Source organism: Sturnus vulgaris, chromosome 11 (assembly GCF_052056855.1).
Source record: "Sturnus vulgaris isolate bStuVul1 chromosome 11, bStuVul1.hap1, whole genome shotgun sequence".
Classification (NCBI taxonomy): Eukaryota; Metazoa; Chordata; class Aves; order Passeriformes; family Sturnidae; genus Sturnus; species Sturnus vulgaris.
The window spans coordinates 17,072,829-17,099,921 of NC_142253.1; the positions used below are offsets into that span (position 1 = coordinate 17,072,829).

General features: G+C 41.8%; 1 protein-coding gene across 2 annotated transcripts; it reads left to right on the forward strand.

The window, feature by feature from the left end:
- The first annotated feature begins 1,740 nt into the window (after positions 1–1,740).
- Positions 1,741–26,204, forward strand: SHISA5 (shisa family member 5). 2 transcript variants are annotated; one of them, XM_014869733.2, is made up of 7 exons: positions 1,741–1,854; positions 5,429–5,594; positions 5,835–5,921; positions 7,100–7,159; positions 20,449–20,564; positions 20,864–21,082; positions 23,162–26,204. In XM_014869733.2, exons 1-7 carry the CDS (start codon positions 1,791–1,793, stop codon positions 23,236–23,238), a joined length of 789 nt encoding a protein of 262 aa, XP_014725219.1. In that variant the 5' UTR covers positions 1,741–1,790; the 3' UTR covers positions 23,239–26,204. The 2 variants fall into 2 exon arrangements, with proteins under 2 accessions (XP_014725219.1, XP_088027779.1); XM_088171653.1 differs by lacking the exon at positions 5,835–5,921.
- The last annotated feature ends 889 nt before the right edge of the window (positions 26,205–27,093 follow it).

The window sequence follows — 27,093 nt, forward strand, 5'->3', positions numbered from 1 at the left end:
TGGCACCCAACTCCACCAGCCAGCTACCATCAGGGTCCTCTTCTGTTTCTCCTGATCCAAAAAATGTCAGACATTCCAGCACCCCCAGGCCCTTGGGGATCCAAGACTGCTCCAGCCTGCAGCGTTAGGCCTAGAATCCCCACAACCAGCCCAGACACGGCTTCAGGACCTGCCATGCACTGTCCCCCAGTGCCGGCCCTGACCCCATTCACCAGCACAATAAAGTGCACTGGGACGCTCTCTGAGGCCTGACAAAAGTATCTGGCCACAGGACCATTAGACTGGGCCACTGGGAGCAAAATGCTCCAGGTCCTGAAGTTTGACCTTATGTGGCTTTTCCTTGCTATGTAAATCCAGGCCTCTTACAGTAGACTCATTGAAATGTAAAGGTTTCTGCCTGAGAAACAACAACTTTGCAGTCTTTCACTCTCCTAAGGTATGGGGAAATCACAACACCACACAATTCAGTCGCTCTTTCCATCTTAACACCAGGCTCTGGGGCACAGTGGAGTTGTAGACTCACCCAACAATTCAACAGAATTTCTCTGCTTTTATCTCTGTTTACTTGCCTGCAAATATGACAACAATCTACTTGATACAGTTCTTGAGCTCTGCATTGCTGACCATTTACCTCTGCCAATGCTCCCAAGTCATCTCCTCACACACCTGAGCTTCCTCTCCTGTGAAGGAGAGATTTTGCAATATGCTAGGAAGCAGGTAGGGGAGGGGAGACTGAAACCTCTCCATGAGACACTTTCTGGGAGGCCTGCGAGGATGTCTTGTGAAAGAAAAAAAAGCAACCAGAGGGAAGTATAGAGCAGAGGCCCTTTACCCTCAGAAACTTACTGGGCAGCCAGTGGGGCTGCTTCATCAATCCCGGCATGCTTTAGCAACAGTGCTGCAGAACAGGTTTTAATCCAGAGGCAGGAGCAGTCCCCAGGAGAATGCAGACCAGGCTATGGGCTCAGGTGGAGTGCCCAGGCAGCAGGAACGTTTCCTCAGCCACCATCAGAGTCCACTACTGAACCTGCCTCGACAACAACCAGACAATGTCTCAGATACGACCAGAATAGTGAAAAGGAATGTGAAATCAAGCCTTGAAGAATCCAGGTCTGAAATGTAATTCAGGACCAGGAGAGAAACCTGAACTGCCCAGAAGTCCCACAATACGAGGTGTGTGACACTGCTGGGAGTGACTGCTTCCTTCAGCTCCTGCCTTTAGAGTGTCCCCAGCGATCCTCTTTTACCAGCCACCTTCCAAGCCAAACTCTGGTGCTTGGGATTTTCTCACCAGCCTTTCTGTATTTTGCTTGGCCTTCCAAGGCCAGGGCATGACATAAACAACTCCATTAGCTAGATGTTGACAGATGTGGTTCACTCAGGGAACAAGCACCTTGGCAAGCTCGGATGTGGCACTTGGTGCCATGGTCTGGTTGATATGGTAGTGATCAGTCACAGGTTGGACTCGATGATCTTCAGAGGTCTTTTCCAACCTAAATGAGTCTGTGATATTGCGATGAGGTAGGTGTCCCTTCAGGGAGAAAGAAGTCTTCGGTTGGTAGTGCAGTAACCGCCTTGGGGAACGGGTCTCCCACAGAAGACCCTGTGGGAGCCGGAGCTGCAGCTGGAGAACGAGAAACAGCGACCGGGGAATGGGGAACTGAGATCGAGAGTCGGGGACCGCCTCAGCGCACTCCAGTGCCGGGGCCGCCCCGCCCCGTCCCTCCCGCTGCCTCGGCCGCTTCCCATCTGCCGCCCTTCCCTGCGTTCCCCCGGGTGCAGCCGCCCTCATGGCGCCGTGTCGAGGCGCGTTGGGCATCTGCCTCCTCCGCCTGCTCCTGCTGCCGGCAGCCGGTGAGCGCGGGGAGGGGGGGAAGGTGCGGGAGCGGCCAGCGGGGGGTCCGGCGTCGCTTTCGGAGGCGGCGATCACATCCCCGGGGAGGCCCGGCCGAAGCCCCCGGCGTGGGGAAGCCCAGGCTGCGAGCTCAGCTCCCTCAGCTCAGCCGTCCGTGCCAGGGCGGGGGCTGAGGACCGCGTGGTTTTGGGGGTTGTAGAACCGGGATGTTGGGGTGAGGAACGTGTGATTTGAGGGGTTGTGGAACTGGGGTGTCAGGGCTGAGGAACGCGTGATTTTGGGGGCTGTGGAGCCGGGATGTTGGGGTGAAGAACGCGTGATTTGGGGGACTGTGGAGCCGGGATGTTGGGGTGAAGAACGCGTGATTTTGGGGACTGTGGAGCCGGGATGTTGGGGTGAAGAACGCGTGGTTTTGGGGACTGTGGAGCCGGGATGTTGGGGTGAAGAACGCGTGGTTTTGGGGACTGTGGAGCCGGGATGTTGGGGTGAAGAACGCGTGATTTTGTGGGCACGTGGTCCCGGCGGAGGGAGGTGCCCACACGCCCCAAGCGATTTTGGCGCGGAGTTGGGTTCGCCGAGGGAAAAGTCGTGCTGAGGGAAAAGCTCTGCCGAAGTGGGCTGGGTTTGTGTTGAGAGGTGGTGTCGGCCAGCGGTGGCTGCGGGACCCCGCCTGATGATAGGGGCTTCTGGTAACTGAGGTAAGGCAATGATGTACTAAAGTGGCTGCCGGTTATTCTTGAAGCATTCCATTAAAAACCTTCACCTTTTCACCCCCAACACAGTAAATTCTATCCTTTTACTGGAAGATAATAGAAACAGTGATGTATTAAGTGATGATATCACATAAATAGCACTACTTATGCAAGCTTGTTTGATGATTGAATTCGTAGATCAAATGCTATTATTGATAATAGTTCTATTTTTTTTCAGCACCCCAATCTGTTGCTGTTTTGTTATTGTGCTTAGAGGATGGACCTTGTGGTCTTCCCCAACTTTGTCATGTGGTTAGAAAGAGTGGATGTGATCCCAGAACTTATCTGGTGAGGTCTCAGAGAAGGAGAAGCACTCTTTATATTTTATATAGCAGTAGTGTCATGTGATCAGAGAGATCTAATTCTACACAAAACTGTGCAGGAAAGTTGCTTGTGACATGCAAGAAGACATTTGACTTGCTCAGAGTAATCCAGGATCACAGTTTGTTTGGGGGCTGAGCTGAAATTAGTGTGGCTGAAATGATCAGAGTTTTATCTGTAAGTACTTCAAGGTATGAGTACCTGAAAAAGGGTTCTTTAGGCTGACTCACCATGAAGGTGCTATAGCTGTAACTGTACTTATTGCCGTGATTGGGGACTGGGTGGGAAGAGTTTGGCGGCTGTTAAAGGTTTTGTGTGGTACTGATGGTGTGAAATCATCAGGCTGATGCCCTGCGGGATAGGAGGAACCCCTCAGTAACTGGATTGTGTTGGGTGTGGACTGTACCTGTTCTCAGATGATTTAAATAATTATCCCACCAGAAGACTAGCTGGGGAAAAAAGTGCCATCAGTTGATGAGCTGGAGAATTCAGTCAGTTGAGAAAGTCTCATGGATGCCACAGCTGATAGAGAAAGAGAGGAACAAAGTAGGGGCACCGAATTCTTCTCCTTTGGTGTGCTCAGACCTTGTTGGCTCAGCTCAGCCACCTGAGAATTGGCCTAGGCCTTTGGTTTTCCTTGTTACTTTATTGTGCTGCGGTAGTACAATTGTGAGATGAAGGCAGGGAATTTTGTTGGTTGCCTTGCTGTGTAATTTGACAAGGTATTTTGGAATTGGTTTAGCTACCTGCCATGTCCTTGTTAGGGATAGAGGAAGGAGGGAGGAGTCAGGTGGCATTAGGTATCTGCAGAAGAAAAATTTGATTGACCAGGTGTGAGGATATGTAAAGATGTAAAAAGTATTATGCTATGGGTACAGAAGTCCCTCTTTATTCTGTTGAACGTCCATGTTTAAACCCTTACAAGATTTTTGATTTTATCGTTGGCTGTGATGCCTAAATTTTTTTAGTTTTTTATCTATTTTTCACGTATTTTTAACTTTGTAGACTGTTAATACAAAGTTATAACTTCTAGTACTTTTCCTGTCCTCCCCCATAGTTTACCAAAACCTTGCTAATACATTCTTGAAATTCTGTTTAGTCTTGCCTTGAGTCTAGCAAAGACACTTTGTTTTGCACCTTACATTTGACACAGTAGGGCTAGAAAAGGTTGAGGGGAGTTCTAATAGGGCAGAACTCGGGGAGAAATTACCTAACCAACTGTTCTTCTTACTGGAAAATATTTGATAGATAGACTAATCAACCTTATAAAAATTGTAGAAATATTGTATCGTGTGTGCATCTCACCATATTGTGCACCATTAAGGCTTTCAATTAAAGACTTGCATTTATATTACCATTTTAACTCTGGAAAGGTTTTGTGTTTTATTCCAGGCAACAGCTGAAGTATTCAGGTATTTCTTGATGCCAGAGAGTGAACACTGAATTTTCAAATGTTCAAGTCAGTTTAAATAAATACTGTCTTTGTCTCTTCCTGTTTGCTTTCTCTGAACAATTACACCTGAAGGAATTTGATTTTTTTTTTGGATGGAGTGTGGTTTAGGACCAAGATATCAGGGTATGTTTTGTTAACATGATATGTGACAGGAAGGAAAATGACAAATAGAAACCAGCTGACTGCAGCATTTGTCACTGAAAAATGAAGTGATATCCTTCTTGGGAAATGATTTTTGCTTAAGCTTTGAGAAGCATTTTTATGTGGCAGTTAAAAGCTTTTAATATGCCGTTCTTATGGTGCAGTTACTAAGGCTTGGGAGGGCAAAGACAGAGAAAACAGCCAGTTTCTTAAGGAATGTGTCAGCCCAATGCAGTTCTGAGAACTGGGATGTTCCCTAAGGGAGCCGTCCTGGTACATGACCATCCCCATTGCATTACTACTGTAGCTGCACCAGGTGATGCTTGCAGTAGGAATGCTACTAGACTGATTTTAGTTCTAAGAATCTTTTGTATGACATCTCTGTTTTCTGCAATGGATTATCAGGATTTTCTGTGAAGTAAACAAAGCAACAAGTAGAAACAACCAAGTCACACGGAAATCCAAACCTACAGTGAATGCGGTGGTTGCATCTTTCCCATGGAGTCAAACCTCTAGGAAAATTTAACATTTTCTTCTAACTGATCTTAGGGCTTTCTTGGTATTTTTAACCTTTTTTGGCAAGTCATGTTGCTCTTTGAGCCTTTACAGTAATTTGGTAGCTACTCTCAGATATAGTGAAGAGAGTATCAGCAGCATCTCATATTTTCATGCAGTTTAGTGGCTATGTCTGTGTGAACATTTGGATACAGGTGCTTGATGAAGATGTGTGTGAGGAGCGAGTATTTGCCTTTGCTATATGCTAAAGGAAATACTTAGTATGTAAGACCTGACCCAAATACTTTCAGTATATTTCAGTGTTAACTTAGATGATCTGGTCAGTATGAGAAAAGGACTTTGTATGATTATTTCTTTACTTATTAACTATTGGTTTGCAACTCTTTTCAGTTTTGGGAGAGGACTGTCCAGCATATACTGGTTATTTTGGCGAAGTACAACTTGCACAACCCTGTCCTCATTTCTGCTGTGGAACTTGTCTGAATCGATACTGCTGCTCTAATGTATTACTAAAATTTGATGAACAAAAACTCCAGTGCAATCAGCTTACTGAAAGGTATGAGGCAAACTGAATGTATACAACACGTAATTCTGTCATCAAATGACAAAGACACACTGTTTAATGGGTAAATCTTCCTAAAGGATCTTTCTCCTCTATATATCTATCAGGGATCAATGTTAATGCTTGTTACTTACTTGTGAAATGGGAACAATGAGCTGGATAAATTAATGCATGAATTAATGTGTGTCTTCTTGATAATTTTCAAATACATACACTCCATTTAATTTTTCTAAGGATATCTGACATAAAAGACCCTGTGGAAGCTTTAAAGAAGATCAATGAGAAATTGAAGGAATTCCGTGAATCGCCGTCCAACAGCTGGTTGGGATGAAGCTTTAATATGCATTTTTTTGCCTTGGTGGGAGGGCTTCAAGGCCTGATACAATATGCATTGATGTTTTTTAAAATGATTGTCACTGTCAGTATTACTATATCATATGGAAAGTCCTTGTTATTGAAAATTTAACTTCACACTTGAATGCTGCACACGAAATGCTGCAGGACACCAGAGAGGTACCACTGGTACCTGCTCCAGATGGAGGATGTTACCAAATGAAAGGCATCCCAAAGGAGCAGAGAGGACACACTCTAAAACACCTGTTGCTGAGTTCTGACTGTAGTCACAGAGCAGATAATGTGGAAAATTGCCAGCCTTGCTGTGGAGAATCATTGAGGCTGGTTGAGCACAAACCTGAGCTGAGCCACTTGCTTATCTTGCACTTGGCTCAGGCAGGACTTAACTACTGAAGGATGTCTGGGGTGAAACACTGGCCTGAACTTGATGTTGTCTCTGTGAAGCACAGAAGAGCACCCACATCTCTGCAGGGAAAGCAAACATCACTCCCCTTTACCCAGGCATAAGAGGCCTTGTTCAAAGTACAAATCTGGTCCTCGGAGGCCTTGATGATGTGCAGTTGTAGTGGGAGCAAAGACTGTCAGCCTTTAGCCAGATGGAGGAGGGACTGACACTGAAATGTCACATTTCTGTTCTGCCTTTGGTTCAGTTTGACTGAAGGTAACAGAAACGCTCATAAAATTGGTGTTTGATTTTCTCCATGTAGAGGATGAGGATATGACCCCACTTTATGGACAAATTGCTGTATTTGCTCCTCTCTCCTCTTCAAAGCAGGGATGCCTGTGTCAGTATACCTGGGTGAAACTAAGCTTAATTAATGGTGAAGGTGAGCTTAGTAAAAGCTAAATTTGTTGATATTTGTTGTTAATCAATGACTAACTTTAGTTACCTAGGGCTAATGCAGTAAATGCATTTATCCACAGCTGCTCCAAATCTGTGTATGGTCTATTTGATTTTGGATTTTGCAAAACTTCCTTGGAACGGTGCTGTCAGGCAAATGTCAATTCCATACTTTTAGCACCACAGGCAACAAAGAAAGTCTCTCTTTTTAGTGTACTTTACTTTTCATAAGCACTTGAAACTTATCTAGGTAACTTGAATAAGTCATAAATTCAATTTTTTGAGATGAATTCTCTTGTTACAGGATGTCTGATTCACAGATTTTTCAGGATCCTGATGATTTCCTCTATTCTGCTGGCTCCAGGTAAGCCATGCAAGCTTTTAAAATGGGATTTGTATAGAGGTTCTTCATTGTGTAATCAGGACATGTGGACTTGGCAGTGCTGGGTTAACAGTTGGACTCAGTGATCTTAAAAGTCTTTTCCAGCCTTAACAATTCCGTGATTCTGTGCTGCTAGAACACAAAAATAGAAAAACTACTTTGTGTGTTAAGTGTGGAGCACTCAAAATCTGTGTACATGTTGGAAGAAGAAGAGACATGAAGGAGAGGCTGGATGTTGCTATTTAGGCCGTAGCAGGCTCTGTATATAATGATGTATATCCTCCCTACTGAACAGGAGGTTGAAGCATTAGCACAGAATCACAGAACAGTTGGGGTTGGAAGGGACCTCTGGAGGTCTATTCCAACCCCCTGCCAAGGCAGGGTCACCTGGAGCAGCTGACACAGGAACGTGTTCAGGTGTGAGTGGAATGTTTGCAGAGAGGAGACCCCATGCACTCCCTGAGCAGCCTCTTCCCATACTCTGCCATTCTTAGCATAAAGAAGTTCGTCCTCATGATGAGGTGGAACATCCTCTGTTTTAGCTTATGGCCATTACTCTGTGCTTTGTACTCTTAGAAAATCCATAGTGGCTCTGGAAGAAAATCTGTTTTTGTTTGAAGTGTCCTCCTTGGTGCTCTAGCATCTTTTGCAGTTAGTTTTTATCAATATTTCTCCATCTGTTTTAATCTTGGGAAGAAGTAAATTCCTTTACGCCTATATTGGTGATGACAGGAGTGATGCTGTAAAAACGTGTCAGTGTTTCACGCTGCAGAAGATGATGAAGAGAGGGCAGAGTTTAATCACAGAATGTTACAGGGTTGGAAAGGATGTTAAGGATGATCTATTCCCAGCCTTCCCCTGTCATGGCCAGGGATATGTCCCACTTAGTGAAGGCCCATCCAACCTGGCCTTGAACACACCAGGATTGAAACATCCACAGCTTCCTTGGCAACCTGTTCTAGTGCATCACCACCCTCACGGTAAAAACGATCTTCCTAATATTCAACCTAGATTTTCCTTCTTTCAATTTGTACCCATTACTCCCTGTCCTGTCACTCCAGTTCCTGACAAAAAGCCCCTCTGCAGTTCCCCGTAGCCCCTTCAGACCCTGGAAAGTGCTGAGATGTCCACACAGCCTTCTCTTCTCCAGGCTGAACAGCCCCAACTCTCCCAGCCTGTCTCCTTAGGGGAGGTGCTCCAGCCCTCTTATCAACATCCTGCCTTCCCCTGGACTCGCTCCAGCACTATCGTGTCCTTATGCTGGGACATAGGCCCGAGCTGCAGTGCCGCTGGGCGCTGGCCGATGGATGTCTCAGCGTAGGTTTGGGCGATGGGATCGCGGCAGCGGCGCCGGGGCTCTCCTTTAAAAGGGGCAGTGCGGGCGCCGTGACGTGCGCGGGGCCGGGCGGCGAGCGCGGGGCCGGGCGGCGAGCGCGGGGCGAGCGGCGGCGGCGGCGAGCATGGGGTAAGCGGCGGGGCTCGGGGGATCGGGACGGGACCCTGACAGCTGCAGGGGGAACCCGCACGGCATTCCCGGTACCTCCGGTGGAGCGGGCTCGGTACCGGCTGCGAGCGGGAGCGGCGGGCGGGGGTCGGGGCCGTGCGCCCTCCCCGCACAGCCGGGCGGAGCCCTCGCGCTCTGTAAGCCCAGGCACATCTTTTCCTGCGGGGAAGGAAGGAGCCGTGCTAAAAGCAGTAGGCATTGCCGTGGTGGTATGAAGGGATATCTTGGAGATTTTGACGAGGTCCCTTCCACAAGGAGAAGGATTTGATGTAACAAATATTTTGGAAGAGGGATTCCGCTTCTCAGCTAGGCTGATCTGTCTTCAGACATGTGGTTCCAGTACAGCAGGCGTGAGCCTTATCTTGAAGTCAGGGCTTGCTCTTTGTAAATGACAGAAAAACCCCCAACATTTAGGAAGGAGCAGTTATATTGTTTTAATTACCTTTGTTTTCAGCTATGGAATGTCTAAAAAGAGAACTGTGGTGCCTCAGCTTGAGAAGATGGGTGACTTCTCTTTTCCCTTTCAATTGTGTTGCAGCTTTGAAAAATTGGTGTTGTGCAAAGGCCTAAAATTGACATCAAGCTTGCCTTCTTGTTAGGCAATTTTATTAGAAACGTGGTAATTACTCACAGGAATACTGTCCTATAAAAGTCACCTGTTTATGAACTCTGGAGGAAAACCACATCTAAGAACTTTTCAAAATGACTTATGACTGAGCTGTCCCGTGTAGGGTGTTTCAATACTGGGAATTGCAGTGAGTGGCACCATCTGTGACTGCAGCCAGTGGGACACCAAGTAGGTTTTTGTTTAGTTACAGACAGTGCCTGGGTTTTTGTGTTGTGTGTGTTGAGGTTTCTGTGTTTTTTTTTAACCAAGCAGTAAGCTGTATTCTTCTGTAAGAGCTGTTCTGCTACCTTGCCTGCAAGGTATATTCCACCCTCCCTCTCTGTGCCAATTTCTTTTAAAAGGCAAGTTTTGCCTTGCTTCTTGATGACTATGTTAGTTAAATTCTTCACCGTGTAGAGAGAAGGGCTGATGTCAGTTGGAATATTTCTATCTCCAACAAGATGCACATTCTCTTTGAACAGTTTGTAACATGACAGGAAGCAACAAAGGTTAACTTCCTTTAGTGCCCTATTCTTTCTAAGAAGTTGTAAATATTACCTTTGACACTGCCCTTGAGAAGGAGGTGATGGTTTCCTGGCATTGTGGGTCAGAAAGTGTTTAGCTCCCCATTCTTGCATCAGGCTGATTTCTAGATGGAGTTACCACCCTGGCACAGTGCTCACAAATCCTTTCTTTTTAAGAGAGCTTGCCCTTTCTGGGGGCTAGTTACAAACTACCTATGGACTTGCCACTGGACTCTGTGGTCTGGGTGTTTCTTCTGCCTTCTTGGAGATCCAGCCACAATTACACCCTAATTCTAAGGACAGGGTTAGGCAATGTTTGTTCTTTGTTGTCTTGTCTGGCTGAGCAATTTCTAGTTTGCTTGTACTTTCGCTTTTTTGCTGTGTTTATTCTGAGGTCTTTTGCAGAACTGCAAGCAAAGCACCAGTTTTCAGTAGGTTTCTTTTTAGTATCATCTTTCAATATTAATGTCTTTCAGTATTTATATTGAAAAACAGGTGCTGTTGAGGCAGGCATGCCCTTTGGGACAATCCTTTTAAGTGTATTTCACATTCAAGCAGTCCATACCCTGTAATCTTTGGACATTTTAAGGACAATAAATTGCACTCCATTGGAGTGTTTTAATAATGCACTTTTAAGTACTTGAAAGCATTTTGCTTCCCAGAATGCTGCATTTGGAAGCAAATGTAAGCATTCTAGGAAAAGTATAAAAGTTGGGGTTAACTCAGATTCAGGCTTTGTTGATTTGTCCTTAAAGATCATGTGGAGTTTTAGGTCAGGGTGTAGGCATAGTTTTCGTACTGCTGAACTTGATAAATTTGTCACCAATTTTCCTTGATCATAAATGATTTCTCCAATTTTTGCTGCTGGTGAATGTGTTGTGGCAAAGGTTTACTACTGGAAGGTGTTTCAGGATTTTTTTCCCCCCATTTTAATTGGATTACTGAGCTTTTTCCTGCTTTACTCTGGTTTCAAAGGTGAATTGTGAGCTGTAAGGTTAATTTAGTTGCTTTCCCCTTTTCATTCTATTGTACATAGTATTCTCATTTTAAGGAACTGTACAAAAAGAGCACTGATTCACCAGGACAGAACTTGTTATTATTTTCATTGGTAATGTGATTACTTAGCCTTGGTATGCCAATTTTCCAATAGTGACCCTTAGTGGAAAAGGAAATTACATGACTCATATCCACAATTCAACTAATTGTGAAGTATTTGAATGTTTAAGGAGGTGGAGCAATTCAAAACATCTGTATCAGAGTTACAGAAGAAAATAATATAGTTGGGGCAGCTGATACCAGGCTTTCTAATTGGAAACAAAACCTCACATTGTCTGTGTACGCAGTTAATTTGGCTCTTTCTGAAATAATTTCTGCCTGTAAGTTACAGCAGATTGTGTAACAGGTACAGTAATGCTTGATGCAAGGCTGTTCCTCCTTACGAGAAGGGGGAGGCAGAATGTCCATCTTCCTGGAAAGCTTTGGCCAGCAGAGACAGACCAGGCTTGTTGGATGGGGATGTGCTCATTTGGGGTTTGAGCCATGTGTTGTCTTGTGGCTTCCTTGCCCTTTTGTGATACGGAGAAAATCCATGTAATTCTGCCTGCCTTTGGCTGAAATGTGGCATCTGCAATAGGCTGCTACAGGCTAACCTGGCAAAACCAACGTATTTCTAACAGTGAAAGATATGATTATCCTCATTTGCTTTGTCTGGTTTAGATATTTTCAAGCCCATATTTTCTCCTCAGACAAGGTCAAAAATACTGTGATCCTGAACTATGCCCCATTTCTCCTCCTCTGCTATCACTGGCAGGGGCTCCAGTTTACTCTTTCTGGTGTATTTGGATACTCCAGGATCTGTAATAGGTTGCCAGTGGTAAGAAAGTAAATCATGAAGATAATTACAGAATCACAGAATTGTTAGGGTTGGAAGGAACCTCTGGAGACCATCTAGTCCAACACCCTTCCAAGGCAGGGTCACCTGGAGCAGGTTACACAGGAATGTGTCCAGGTGGGTGTGGAATGTTTCTAAAGAGAAGACTCCATGAAAATTGGAAAAAAGCTTCTAGAAATGTAAGCAGTCTCTGTTTCACGAGCAGAGGATTTCTTTTCCAGTGCTGGTCCTTGATATTTTCTGTAATAAATGAGTTAAACTGCATACAGCCTGTTCTGTGAGGCTTGTGTTCAGGCACAGGCTAATTCCTCCAAGGAATGTAAGCTTCTTGCCTGGAAACAACTGAGACTTGGATTTGAAGCTACTGAAAAAAAGTGTTCTATGCTTTTTACTAGCCTGAAGAGTAAACATCAGCTTGCACAGTTAGCAGTGCTGACTTGCATTGCAGAGCATTTGGTTATGTGTTCACCATCTTCTTGGTGAATAAACTGCTTGAAGGTGGCAGAGACTTAGGAGTTGTGGTGTGTGCTGCTATAGGCACTTAGGTTTCGTTTCCTGAGAAACCAAGCAGGAAGGAGAGGTTGAAAAATGCTGCCCTGGTGCAAGAGACAGATGTTCATGGCTGGGTTAGCATGCTCTGCTAACCACAGAGCTGGGTGACAGCAGCAAACAAGACAACCTGACCTGGGCATACAAAAACACAGCAAGATTGATCACTTGGATTTTGTTCAGGAGTTAATTTTCCTGTGACTGTGTACTTCATTGACTGTAGCTACCTACCAGGGAAGAGTGTTCCCTCTAGCTGTGGGTTTTGCTGTGCCTCTGTGTAACTCTGAAAACAGAATATTTTTGGCATACAAGTTGGCTCTGGAGAGAGCTTATGGAAATGGTTGCAGGTAGGGTAACCCTCCAAGAAGGATTCTGTAGCCCAAGAAACAGAGAATCCTTTGAAAACATGTTTAAAAGACCACACTGGCTATTTATTAGGATCTGTAAAAAAATTGAGCATGTGAGTTCCAAAGACAGGTCCAACTCTGCCTTTTCATGGCATAAAAAAGCCATGGCCTGCGGTGTAGCTGGATATATTTCCACAGATTGTGTTTGTAGATGTATTATGGGAGGAGGAGAATACCCTTAAATTGCCCAGCTTTTTAAAACTGCAGCTGTAGGGTTTTCTGTGAAGTGAACAAATTAGTTTAATTTCAGGAAATTACCAACTGTTTTGAGATGGGCCTTTTTTGAATACAAAATGTTTGTATCCAAAACACTTTATACCATTCTTTTTTAATGTGATACACCTTTGTTTTTCTTAGCATGATCTCTGGCTCTCAATTCTGCTGAGAGGTAAACTTAAAAACCTTTTATTTTTAAAAAAAGTTGTGAAAGAAACTAATCATCAAAGTTACTTTTGTGACTCTTTTGGTGGCTTCTTAATAATCAATGCCATTTAAAAGATGTAGTGATTGGCCAGATGTGACCTCTGCTGCAGTGGTCTGTTCTCATTTAGTGTTAGATTTTCCTTGATGATCCTTGTTGTGCTGGATGAGTAATATTCCAGAAGAGAAGGGGAATGTGGAGCAGGATGTCACTTCATGGTAGTACAGGATAATTAATTTACGTCATTTAAACTTTGCTCCTGCCTGAACACAGTGTTTGGAAATTTTATATATGTGATGATCTATGAGTAATGTGGATAAAGAAAAAGGTGTGTTTCCTATAAAAGCTGGGATTATAAGGCAGGCAAACAGGTGAGTGTAACCTAGTCCAAACTTCCTTTTACTGCAGTTCCAGTGTGTTTGGCAGCTCATACACCAGATTTCAATTTGCCAGGAAAAAAAAATCCTTTAAGTCTTTGGCCAAGTTAATTTCGAATTAGTTGCTTAAAACTGCTTTCTAGAAATAGAATGGTATTGGCAGTAGCAAATTGATAATATTACAGTTTTTGTGGGGAAATTTTTTGGTGGCACTTAGTTGTTTTGGGTTTGGTTTTTTTCAGTTAAACTTGTTCTGTTAATTGAATTAACTATCTAAGAAAAATCTTTCCCATTGCCAAGTTTGAATTTGGGTGTGTGGGTAACATCCTGTATCCTTGAAGTGGATGGTAGGAAGGGAACTGACTCACGTTGTTTGCCTCAAATATCTATAATCAATCTACATTCTCTTTATGCCACATTTAACATTTATTTACCACCTGCAGGAGCAAATGTTTTTAACTGTATTTAAGGACAGTTTATATGCTGAGGGTCCAATAGACTGAAAATTATCTGGGGGCCTGCATGAAGCTGCAGTGTTAATTCTTGCACTGCTGATGAAAGACTTCAGTCCCTCTGAATGCAGCCTTGACTTTTCCCCTTGTTATGTGCATATTTTAATGCACCAGTTACTTACAGCAATTACTCAGTTGTCTACAAAGTGTACAATAATAGATTTCCTGGCAAACTTCACCGGAAAATTGTATTTTTAGTATGTATTTCAAAGGGATTTATATAAAGAGGCATATTTAGTACAAGTGCACTCCTTATGTTCCAAGAAGAGATGCTTGTATACATATTCCATAATAACCTGTTGGATCGGGGTGTCAGATGTCTGAGTAAAACCACAGACTCCAGGAAGTTCCCTCCCTGCCACTTTCACGTAAAGGCTGTTTAAAAACATGTTGTGCTAAGCATGTTATTTTTTTTAAATGGAGAATTAAAAAAAAAATGTAAATATAATACAAAAAATAGTAGTTAGCTTTATTTCCAGTAGGTCCTTGTATAAAATTAAAGTGGCTTGAAGTAATCCACATCAGATTCCTATTTGAACAAAGAACTAAGGCCTCCATTCAGTACATATTTAGCAAACTTCTTCCCAAAAGACTTTTGCCTTCTGTTTTTCTATAGCACTCTGGCAGTTGCAGTGTTTCTTGCTTCCCATGGCATTATTGTTGTTGTTTTGGGTTGTTTCTCATGCCAGACCTTGTCCCTGGGCTGTGCTCAGCTGAGGGTCTGGGGGATGTAGCTCAGGGCTGTGTGTACTGCAGGTAAACAGAGGGGTTGTTTTGCTGGGGCTCCCGTTGCAAATTCTCCTTTTGGGAGTACCCAGAAAGAATTATGGAAGGTAGTGCTGAGTTATAGGGGTTTTAATTTAATCTATGTCCCTGGCTAGAGCAGTTTGCAGTTAGTGATGGCTTGAGCTGGTGCTGCTCTGAGGGATTAGTCAAAATAAAGTGAAATCCTTTTCATGACATTAAGGGACTTTATGTGGGCAGAACTCCAGGAGAGACACTCTGAAGTGCTAATTGAGTTAACATTTGTCTGAAACACCACACATCACAATTCCAATCCACACTTCACTGCATTGCAGGGCTTGTAGAATGACTGCAGTTACTCAAACCTGCCAGTTTGATCAAACAACCAAGATTTTGTAAAATTGAAACCATGCTGCTCAGTCTGAGTCTTAGGCTGCCTGTTGCCTACCACAAGAATCACTTGGAAACTTCCTGATCATGTAGAGATCCTGTTTTGGGGAGGTGGCCAAGGCTGCACCAGCAATTACTGTGATTGCACCTGGCTAGGAGACTTAACTGTAGTGTATATTTTGATTGTCTGCTTATGCTGAAGCTCCTGACTGTGCTAAAAATAGGCTGGTCACTCTTGCAAATGTTAAAATCAGGCTAATGTTTTCCTGTGAGTTTGCTTTCCGAGTAATAATAAATTATTTTCGTTTAATCTTTAGGAAAGTGGTTCTTCTGTTTTGAATTTTTATGCTAAAACATTAAACTGAGGAAGTGTGTTGTTAGTAAAGTTGTAAAACTAATCCCTCTGAAAGGCTCTTGGGAATTCATATTGCTTTAAAAATATTATTTTCCTACTAAACTTCAGAGGCAGTATGTGGCATTGTATGGCTGTGACTAAAATGTTAGTTAAGCATCTCTCTCTGGGGACTTGTTTGGTCATGCCCTACACCTGAGTCAGGGCAAACATGGGTATTTACCATTCCATCACATTTCTGGGAACTGGATCCTTTTCTGGAGCAGTAAGGAATGACATGCATATACTCAATTTTTAATTTTACTTTTAGGAATGGCCTAAATTATCTTTTGAAGTCTTTCCAGACCACCTCATGTTGCAGCCATAACTCACTATTTGTAAATGTTTGTTTTGAAAAGCAGCAGTGCTTTTCAAAACCTCACCAATGTGTTTCTCAAATCATGGAACAAATCTTGGAATAGATTAAAACTTGCACAATAGAAAGGCACAATAAAAAGTAATTTTTCATAACTAGGTGGTCTCATTGTTCATTTGGATTTTTTTTCTGTTTTAAGACAAAATTTTTAGTCTGTTCTACTCGCATGAAGACACAGATATGTGCAAACTTCTTTTGTATCAGCTTACAGAATGTCACTGACTTAAGTGATTCAAACTATTAGGAAGAGTTAAAAATATATTGCTGAAATTAAAACTTTGATATTTGAAAATGCTTTAAATAAACTCCTACAGTTTTTTCCACTCGACTGTTCAACATTGAGATCTCCAACATGAACAACTGCCTTGAGAATTAACTTCTACAAGCAATATTATTTAGATCCTGGGCTTGGTTCTCACATTTTAATACATCTGTTGCATCTCATTCAATCCTGAAAGGGATAAAGTAGGCAAGTAACTCTCTTTATGTGAGCTGATAGATATTTTGAGTAATTAGACAGCTTTAAAGGTGAGTCTGTGAGACATTCTCATTACACATAACACTTCAGTGCTTTCCAAAGGTGAGAGGATAGGGGTAGAAGTGGAGGTGGGGGTATGGGAGGGGTGGTGGTAGGAAAGGGCAGGTTGTTATCTCTCCATTTTTACTATATGGAGTAAATCTCTCCGTACTTGCTTTCCCATACATTTTATGAGAAGCTGCAGTTTTTCATTTCTGCAGTAAAACTGCAGTTGGGTTTGATTTTGTTTTTTTTTAAATCGTTGGCAAAAGTTCACTTTTCTGTGAAGAGAAAGAAGCAGGAAATGTCAGTGAATGAGCTCAAGCTGTTTATAACTGTGTGTGCTTTATTTAGACTATAATATATATAATGTGGGAGTCTGGAAACCCGAATTGTGAGTGACGCCAGGAGAGCACTCTGGGCTGGTGCTGTGGGTGATTTCTGCACTATGACGTTTGTTTGCAGAATGCAGGGGTCAGGTGTGCTTTCAGTTTTGGTTGACTTTTGTTTTCTCATGGTTAACCATTCAGGGGAAGAATCTGTAAGCAACAATCCCTCGCGTTTGTTCTTTTTCATTTATGTACAATACTAACGGTAATTAAATTATAATTTGATGAGAATATGGTTTTTTCCAATTATTTTAGAGCCCTTTAGGCAGATTTATCAGGTGAAAGCAAATAAATGAAGCAATTTTTGTCTAAGAAGGGAGTTAGCACACTGCAAGAGGTTCTTTATACAGTGCCAGGAATGTCTTGTCTCCTGAAAGTTAAAAGGTTCACTGAGTAAAGTATGTTGAGCACCATTCTGACTTCACTTGACTATCATCTGTTAGTGGCAGCCTTCCTGCACCTTTCTCAGTAGTGGGATATCACTTAAATGCTCAAGAAGTGCTCAGGCCAGTCTTCCTTGGGCAGTAAAAATACATTACAGTAAGGTAGTGACTGACCACGCAGAAATCCCGAAAAAGTATTGCTAGTTTTGATTGTCAATAAAAATGGTTAAGAAAAAAATTATTTTTGAAGAACTCTAGAGAATATTGATGGCATGAATTACAAGTTCACAGCACTTACTGTTTTTTCTGTAGATGTCTCCCTATTTAGTGCTGTTCCAAGACATGAGCCTGCATGAGCCCAAGCACTGGCAGGAAAATGATCTGCTGTGAAGTAGGTGATAAAATGCCTGCCGGTAATCAGTTGTTTCACTCCTTAAAGAACTGTGAGAAGAGCTAACTCCTCTCTGTTATTTTACTTGCTGGGTTGTCTAATTGTATAATTTTTGTCTGCAGACAGTGTTTCAGTGAGTAGGACTGGATCACAGTGTTTGCATACACAAACACAGAACTGTGTACACCTGACACACCTGCACTTCAAACATGTATCTCCATTTAACTCTTCAAAAGATGGGTGCAAAATGTCCTTGTGTCATGGTTGTGTCATTTTGCCAAAGAGACAAGTGATCCAAATGCACAAGGTGTCTCTAAGACTTGGTGAAAATGAGGGCATGGTATTTTGGCTTTTTAGCTCTGCTTTAATTGCATTCCTTATTAGGGATAGCAAATATGAGATAATCTCCTTCATTGAACAGAAAACCTTATTAAAAATAAACAAATCGAGTTCATGGTCAGTGTTTTTATCTGTTGATGGCCAGCTGGGCTGCAGATGGGCTTGTGCTCATTTCACTTCTATCAGAAATTAATTTAGTCGTGAAGGCTGAGGAGGCTCTACCAGTTTCCTGTTGTAGTCAGTAATTTACAATGAGTAAATATTTCCTCCACTTTATCTCAAATTTTCTGGTATCTTTGATTCTGCCTAGCCTTTGCTAAAGTTCTAAGAAGTTAATTGTCTGTACAAGTGAAGAATTTTAGTTGTCTTTGTCAGCCTTAATCTCTTTCCTTGACACAAGAATTTCTTTCCTTAGCATAGTTCACTAGAAAAAAGGGGTTTTTTCTTTACTGAGGAAGAACCTAGAAGACTCCTTTACTTTGTCTCTGCTACTGTTGCTGGAGAATAAGTGTGTTATGGAAGTAATGTCAACTTCTCTAGTGAGAGAGCTCTTTCAGGGTTGATCCAGAAGTGGAAACAAGAGGAAAGAAAAAGCTGTTGGCTGCTCCAGGATCAGAATCATTATTAGAATGATAATTTCTGATTCTAATATTAAGTATCAGAAATTGCAGTTGACATTTCTTGTCCTGCAGTTTCTGAAGGTGTCTGTAGCTTGTCACAGATATTCTTGCTGTTTCTTGTGAACATTGGAATCAGGATGGATAATTGAGTGTACAAATCCATTGAATGCACTTCTCTCTCTGTTTTCTCTTGAAATCGCATTTGTATTTTGCTTTGTGCATGAGGCTTGAAAGAAATGGGATTTTTTGGGTGGTGATGAGCTGGGTGTGAACTTACTGTACTGAAGCTAATGCTTATGAGGATGGGAGGGCACTTAAAAGCTGGGCATTTAGGAGTGCATGTTTAGGTCAGCATCTCAGAAATGTTCTGTGCAAATAAATGGGGCAAAACATGCATGTGTTCCTCAAAACATTATTTTCATCTTTACATCCTGTGGTTGTGTTGCAGTAATCTATTTATTTTCCTGTCAGTGTCTCTGACATGGTTCCTGTGACTTCAGGAGGCTGCAGCAGTTCCTGCTTCCTGTTTTAGATGAAAATGCTCAGTTGCAGTGTGTGGGCAATCCACAGTATCCCATTCAGTACCTCATGGCTGTATCCATAGTGCTTCACAAAATCAGTGCTCAAGTCACAAACAGTTACAGTTTCATAAAATCACTGTTTTGAAAGACATTTGACTCAAACTTTTTCTTCTAGTTTTTGCAGAAACAGAATAAAATTGATGCAACCTCTCTTAAGGGGAAGGGATGCATTTTAAATTGAGCCTTTTTTATTTGTCAATGCTTGTGTTCGGTCAGTGCTCAGCTCACTAAGGGTTAAGTTGCTCTAGAAGACAATGAGGTGAGATCTTATAAATTTGGGCTAGGGGTAAAGCATTTTGCAGTTCTTTTTGTCAGTGATTTAACCTTCCAATGTCACTGATACTCAAATGCAATTTTCACATTTGGTGGGTGTTTGGTAGCCAAGTGAAAATTGCTGGATGCTATGGTGTTGTGTCATTTTCTTTAAAGATGTTAATAGGAAACTGAGCAGGGAAAGAAACAAAGAACTCTGTAGCCAAAATTTCTACCAATAAGCAAAAACAGGATGGATTCAAAACTGTCTCTCTGGTCGTTATTTTAGAGCTGGTTGTTCATTAACCCTGACTTCCTGCAATTGTTCCCAAAACTGATGCATGCTGTATTTTTTAAGAAAAAAGAGTGCTGGAGACTTAGGCTTCTATGGAAGATGGGCTTTACTGCTTTCAGACAGTAGGAAACAGATAATTTCATTTAGCACTTTAAAGGGAATTGTCACTGGCTTTGCTGTGATACCTTTTGTCCCCTGTGTGGTAAATAGAACTTGTAAAGCTTCCAGAGGTAACTGGTTTTGTCTGCCTCCATCATTTGGTGCTGAGAAGTCAAAGTTGTAATCTCTGGTCTTCCCATAATAAATTTGGGAGTTTAGGCAGTGTTTCTGTATCCCATAATGTAGCCTGGTACACTTGCTGTTGCAGTAAAATCAGAATTTCAGTTCTTCCTAACTGTGTGAAACATGGATTCTAAAATACCTGTTTGCAGATGCCAAGAAACCTGCCAAGAATCTGTTCAGTGCTGAGATTGTCTTGAGTTTGGGACTGGGAGGTATTAGGGAATGTGGGAAGAACCTGCTGTTTGCTGTCACCCTGAAAGCTGGGATGCTTCATTGTGGCTCTGCTCTGAACCTGTGTGTTCACTAAAACAACAACAACAATCACTGTCAGACTGAAATGAGGGGGACCAAAGACCCCTTGTCAGGGGTGGTTCAGCTTCCCCTGGCTTAGCAGACCTGACCTGCAGCACTGCTTTGCACAGTTATTTCTTAGTCCAATAAGTACTGAGAGATTGGAGGTGGAACAATGTGTTTGTGCAGGTTTGGTTAAGAGTGACTCTAACCAGTTCTGGTGGTCTCTGTCTTGCAGTTTTGGAACCCTTATTGCCATTGGAGTTACTGTTTTTGCAGTGATTATCATTACTATTATTCTGTGCCTCACCTGTTCCTGTTGCTGTCTGTACAAAGCATGTCGAAGACCACGGCGTAAGTAGCTCTAGATTTATTTTCTTTTTCACATCTTTGAAGAGGATTTTTTTTATCCCTCCTGGAAAATTGTGTTTCTGTAAGAGGTGAAAACACTGCTCAGAAGTTGCAATACCTAAATATTAAAAATAAACATTTAAGCCGCTACAAAATGTGTAATTACAGAGATGTTTTGGAATATCTTCTGAACATTTGGAAGTTCCCTTCCTTCCCACGATGTGACGGGGGGTCTGGGAGTTGTTTGGGGTTTTTGTTTAGGGACCACCAGCACTAACCATGTTCCTTTTCCTTGCCTGTAGCTGTGGTGACCACCACTGCCACCACAACGGTGGTTCACTCTGCCTATCCCCAACAACCAGCAGTGCCACCCAGCTACCCAGCAGCTCCATATCAAGGCTACCAGCCCGTGGCTGTCCAGCCCCAGCCGGGGATGCCAGTGGCTCCATACCCTACACAGTACCCTCCCCCTTACCCCATGCAGCCGGCGGGACCCCCAGCTTACCATGAAACTGTGGCAGGTAAGGCAGCACCAAGTGCTTCTTCATCTCCTAAACAGCTAAAGGGAGACAGTTGCTCTGGAGAAAATCTTGTGTTATTTACAGTTGTTATTTTCTTTGGCTGTTTTAATATAAGTGTAAACAAATTAAGTGATACTCAAGTTATGGTGGATGCTGTTATTCACCCTGGTGGAAATTTCCCTATCGCTGTTGCTATGTTAAGCACTACCAGAGGAGGTGTGAGCTGGAGCTGTACTGGCAAAGTTTGGCAATGTGTGGGACTGTCAGCAGATCCAGTAGAACATTCTACTAATTTAGCTGACATTTAATATTAAAATCAAACCAAATTAACATATATATATACACATGAGTTAGATATTTCCACATTCCCTTTCTAATCTAATATTTGCTAGCTCTATTCTGTAAAAGTTTGTAGTGACAGGACAAGAGGGAGTGGATTCAAACTAAAAGACAGCAAGTTTAGATTATTGGGAAAAGTTATTAGGAAAAATTTGTTTTCTGAGAGGTTTTTGAGGCCCTGGCAGAAGCTGGTCAGAGAAGCTATGGACACATCTCTAGAAGTGTCCAAGTCCAGCTTTGATGGAGCTCTGAACAACCTGGTCTCATGGAAGATGTCACTGCCCATGACAAAGGATTGGAAGGAGAAGTCTGTTTACAACTTGCAGTTAGAATTATCAGAACCTTTTTTCTTCAGCTGTCCTTCTTTCACAGCATTGTTTTCATGCAACCTTATTGTTGCAATGACTAATTCCTACTTCTGCTGGCAATAGCTGTTCTCTGAACAATTGACTGCAGACTGCTCAGAGGGGCCAAAACTAGGCTGTTACCTGTAGGATCTTCAAGCCCTCTTACAAATCTCACTATTCATCCTTTTAAGTAACAAAGTATAGTCTGACTAGCAGATAATGCCCTTAGAAAGTAACTTCCAGGGCAACTCGAATATAAAATAGCTTTTCATCGTGTGAAAGATTTGCAAACAGTTAGAAATTGTACATTAATAATGTGCAAACCAAGCCCCACATGTGAAAACACTCACTTGGCAGGACTGTTGACTCTATTTTTCTGTTATAAATGCCAAAGAAGCTGTGGGTTTTACAGGATTATGCCAAAGTGCTTTGGCTTCATCTTTTTCATATGAGAGAGCCAATAAATTAGTCATTTAACTTCTCTCTGGTTTCTCAGGCTGTTGCTGGTCTGTTAGTTTTTAAAAATTGTTTTGTTTTTCTTTCTGGGAACACACCAAAACGCTTTCCATCTTGGCAGCTGAAAATGCCACACAGTGAGAGTTCTTTCCTTCATTTCTCCTTCCTGTTAACCAAGGAGCAGGCTGTTAATTAGGTCACATGCCAGGAGAGAATACCTGCTCTGCCACACAGGAGCCAAACCCACTCACTTTACAAGATCAGCAGAAGATAACCACACTTGCACTTTCCAGGGATCTGATCAGGTGTTACTTGAACAAACTTGTGCTGTTTGACAGAGCTGAAAATGAAGATGCCACTTGAGAGCAGCTTTTCTCAGAGTAGTAGAAAATAAGGATCTCTTCCAAGGGATGCACATCTGGTATATAAGTCAAGCTCTTTCTTGTGCTCAGCAGTGGTGGGATATTTTTTCCCCTTCTATTTTACTTTCTTAATTAATTTTTTGACACTTAGCAGGAAGACATTTTCCTTGAAGGAATCCTAGGTTGATTTCTCTAGTCCTTTTATTTTTGGCCTTTGTTTTTTTCTCAGCACACTATCAGATATACCCACTTGTATGTGCACCCCTGACTTCCACTGGCTCTTTTTTTGTGTTGCATCTGTTCCGTTTTTTTAGACTAGATTCTCTCCTGAAGGCTACTTAGGTACACTCAGCATCAAAGAAGCCCCAAAGCCAACAAGAACAAAGATTTTTGTGATCTTACTTCTGAAATGCAGATGTTTTATGACTGAGCACAAGCTATTTCCAAGTCCAATTAAGATACTGGCTAAGTTGAACCTCTTAACCATGTGTTCAAAGCAGAAATTGCCATTTTATATGTAGAATTTAGAATGTACATTTTACAAATCTGTTTTTTCTTGTCTTTTGTTTTTGCAGCTGGTGATGGAGCCCCTTACCCCACCCAGCCCCCTTACAACCCTGCTTACATGGATCCTCAGAAGCCCACCTATTGAAAAGCTCCTCTACTGTGCTTCTGCATACAAAACTTTTCAAAATATAATTTGTTCTGTTTACACCACGCACCTGTATTATATTTTCCTGAAAGACAACAATCTTTTGTCTAAGTAGAGTGAAAATCAATTCAGTATATTCTTTTTTTTTTAATACTCCAAGGAAGGAGTATTTTTCTTGCAGAAGTTAATTTATACCTCAAGCAAATACAAAAAGAATTTTTGCTCTAGATACAATGAGAGAAGCGTGAAGGAGTGTTTCAGAAGTACAGAACCACAATACCATTTGCTGTGCAATACTTTTGAGATGAATGATCTAATATGAGCATTGTCAAATACCCAAAGCTGTAGCAATCTTTTGCACAGTATTAAAATGTAAAAACTTAACCTCTAAGAAACTACCTGATATATGTTATGTAAGTTCTGACTGTTTTGAAGCTTCTATTCTTAGGTAAGCTACCATTTAATACATTTCATTTACTATTCAAAAGGGAATTTCCCTTTCTTGCAACACATGTACCTTTGATAAGGGGTAGTAAACCGTGTTTAATTGCCTTTGAGCTAATTCTAAATAGCACCAGTTGGTTATTTCCTTGTTTTCTGTTCCAATGTTAAGGTTTATAAACTGTGCCTCCATCGGGTGTTATAGCTAGAAATTAAGACTCCCTGCCACTTAATGGACCAAACAGATCAAAAGCTGAAACCCTGAAAATTCTTCATAGAAATTATTGGATGAGTATTTCTTGTTCAGGTAGTATTGGACAAGCTTACTTCAACCATCTGTTGTTGATGAGTTTGGAATTAAAATCAGCCCCTTAATCACATGTTAAGCAGAGTACCTTGGCAGCTTTCAGTCCTGCCTCATCACAGAGAAGGAATTTATTTTACAGGAGAGATGGAATATCAGCAGAAGATTGGGGTTTTCAAATACTCAGGGTTTTTCCACCGTCTCTAGTGGGAACTGTAGGTGGCAGGAGCCTAAGAATTACAGAACTCTGTAAATCCAATCTGCATTGGAGTAACAGTATGCTGGGTGAGGGGCCACAGTGGGCATTAAACCTCCCTTTTGTCTTCAACATTCCTGTAAAGCTGAGCAGAGAATGAGAAGTCAGGGAGAGGAAGGACTTGGTCACAGCCAGGTGTAATGTATTTTCAAGAAGGTGATGCTGTCAGTCATGAAACATCTTGAGATGTCCTTATGACTGTCAGCAGTGCTGGGGCTTCAGGCTTTATGAATCTTTTATTGTTCAAACAAGTAAGGTGGGGTTTTTTTCACTGTCTTCAACAATTCTGTCTTTTCTGACATTGAAATGCAATTCGTTGTTACTCCTCATAGAACAATGTAGTTATTTACATGTATCACTGTGACATAATCAGTGAAATAATTTGAACATATCTTACACTGATTTTACTTTTTTTAGAGAGGCCATCGAGCCTTTTGTCCTGTGATTCTACATTTGGGGCATATTGTTTAGTGGCATTGTTTTACCTCACAGAGTGGATGGAAATTGCTGCTGTCAAAGGCAGCCTTATTCCTCTTCCTGATTTTTTGAGTCTATTTCTGCATTATTCCAATTATTTTTTTAAGAAAGTTTTCAGGGCATTTCAGAAGAAACTTGTTGAAAGTTTTTTACACTGGGGTTCATGACAACCTGTGCCCCCTCTGTTACACCTCTCTGAGTGTTGAAGTTAATAGCATGAAACAGTGTCAAAAGGCACTTACAGAGCATGTATTCATGTATCCTGTGTCTATGTGTTCCTCCTCTTTCCTGCCTTGTCAGCTGAGAAATTGGGCAAAACTTCATCACACTGTCAGGTGTTACATGGGAACAACCAAAAAAGCAGGGTGTCTCCTGTATGGAGGAGGAAGTGTTGCATTAAAAATCTGGAATGATTCTGTGGTAGGGCACTGAGTAACTGCAGAAATAAATCCCTTGCTACATATCCTAATCCCTGGAGTTTATTCATGGAGAAGGAGGAGGTGGAGATTGTTCCAGCACCTTTGTTAGCCTGGGTGGAGCCAGGCCAGGGAGAGCACAGGTACAGCATCCAGTGTGGGGCTTCCTGAGGTTGTTACTGTGCCCTGCTCTTCCTGTCCCCCACCTGGTGTGACAAAGGGAGCAGCTCATGGCAGTCACAGTGTCACTTTTGGGTTGTGAGAGGGAAATCTGCCATTTCATGGCAGGATGGCTCAGTCATCACCCCTGAGGAGATGGGAAGAAAATAAGATGGCAGCAATAACATACGTTGCCAGATATGAGGTTTTGGGGTGGAGGTTGTACAGACCAAACACATGGTCCTGAATTGTCACTATTCTGTGTGTGGTGATGGGAGATGAGGGCTAGGGTTAGGGAGCCTGGAAATGGACACCTTTCCTTCAGTGGACATGTGCAAATGATAACTATATACAAGTGATCAGTCACTATTACTAATTCAGTTACAAAACTTACTGAAAGAAGATAAAATGGTCCAGTTTACAATTAATCAGACTGTGATTAATTTCTTATTGTTGGTGCATTAATCATCATTAACAATGAGGTGTAGGACCAAATTTTATTTGGTTCTTGCCCTGCAGCCTTGTTGAAGCTTGTTTTCAAATTCTGAAGGAAAATGAGGTGGTTACAGAAAAGATGGAGATGACCCTAAGTTTTCAGTTTAAGCACTGTTGATGTGTCAGTCCCTATAGCTGCTGCCTTCATGTCACACTTGTTCTCCACAGTGCTGTAGAGAGGGAGCTAAGACTTTAAATGTTGATATATCTTATTTTTTTTTAAATTCTGTAAGTGCCTTTGTTTCAGAAACGTTTTGTGAAATTAAAGACAGTAGAATATTGAATTTACTAGATAATCATTGTTGCTTTTGTTACATACTGTAACCTTGCTTTGTATGTTGGTTGTAGGTTAAACGAGTACTCAAACCAAATAGCATAAAGTCTATGCACCTTTGTAATAAATGCAGTGTTTGAAGTACATTCTGTCAACTTGGTTTTCTTAGCCTTATTTTGAGTATTATTTAGGGGTGTATCTGCAAAGGTACATTTTCCTTCATGTGTTTGAGAGCTTGTGATACTGAGTGTATTTCAGGTCACCTTGTATCATGAATATCACTTTTGGTGGTGGAGACTGAAACCTAACCAAAATGACAGGTCACAACATAAAGCAAGGACAATGTAAGCTCTTGAATGATCTTCTGATAGGCTACTGCCAAGCAAGTCCAAAAGGATTGATTCTAAGGAAGTCTGTAATTTCATTAAAAATATTTTCTCAACCTGTTTAGACTTGTATATTGAGTGTTGTGCCTCATTCATCAACTTGACCAATTCAACATGAGGTAAATGGTGCTTTCTACTCTGAAAATATTTTGGTAAAATGTTTGTGTATTTTATAGTTTTGATAAAATGCTTTAGAAAGGTTTATTCACACCCCTGACTCACTTGAAATTTTTTTCTTTGAGCAGGTCAAGAATACTCTTTATATGACACCACACAGCAGTGAATTGGTGTTTAGTGTATCAGCATTATTACCTTGAATTGTCAGTTATGTTCTAATGTAGCATTTAATCGAAAAACAAAGGGAGAAACACAGAAATTAAAACCACTAACACCCAATCAATACCTCATAATAACTGGGTAGTTTTGTAGTGTTGCTTCTTGAATTTGTTGGAGTCTCAGCTGCAGGATGATAATGTGTTGGAGGTGCAATATAAATCATTTCACTTCTAGTTTTATTTCACATTTTCTCTTAGTAGACTGGGGGCAGCAGACAAAATGCATGCTTTTAGAAACCTAAATCTAGAGAATATACAGTTAATGTTTGGACTAGAAATGACACCAGGAAATTGCAGTTATTTGTGATTATT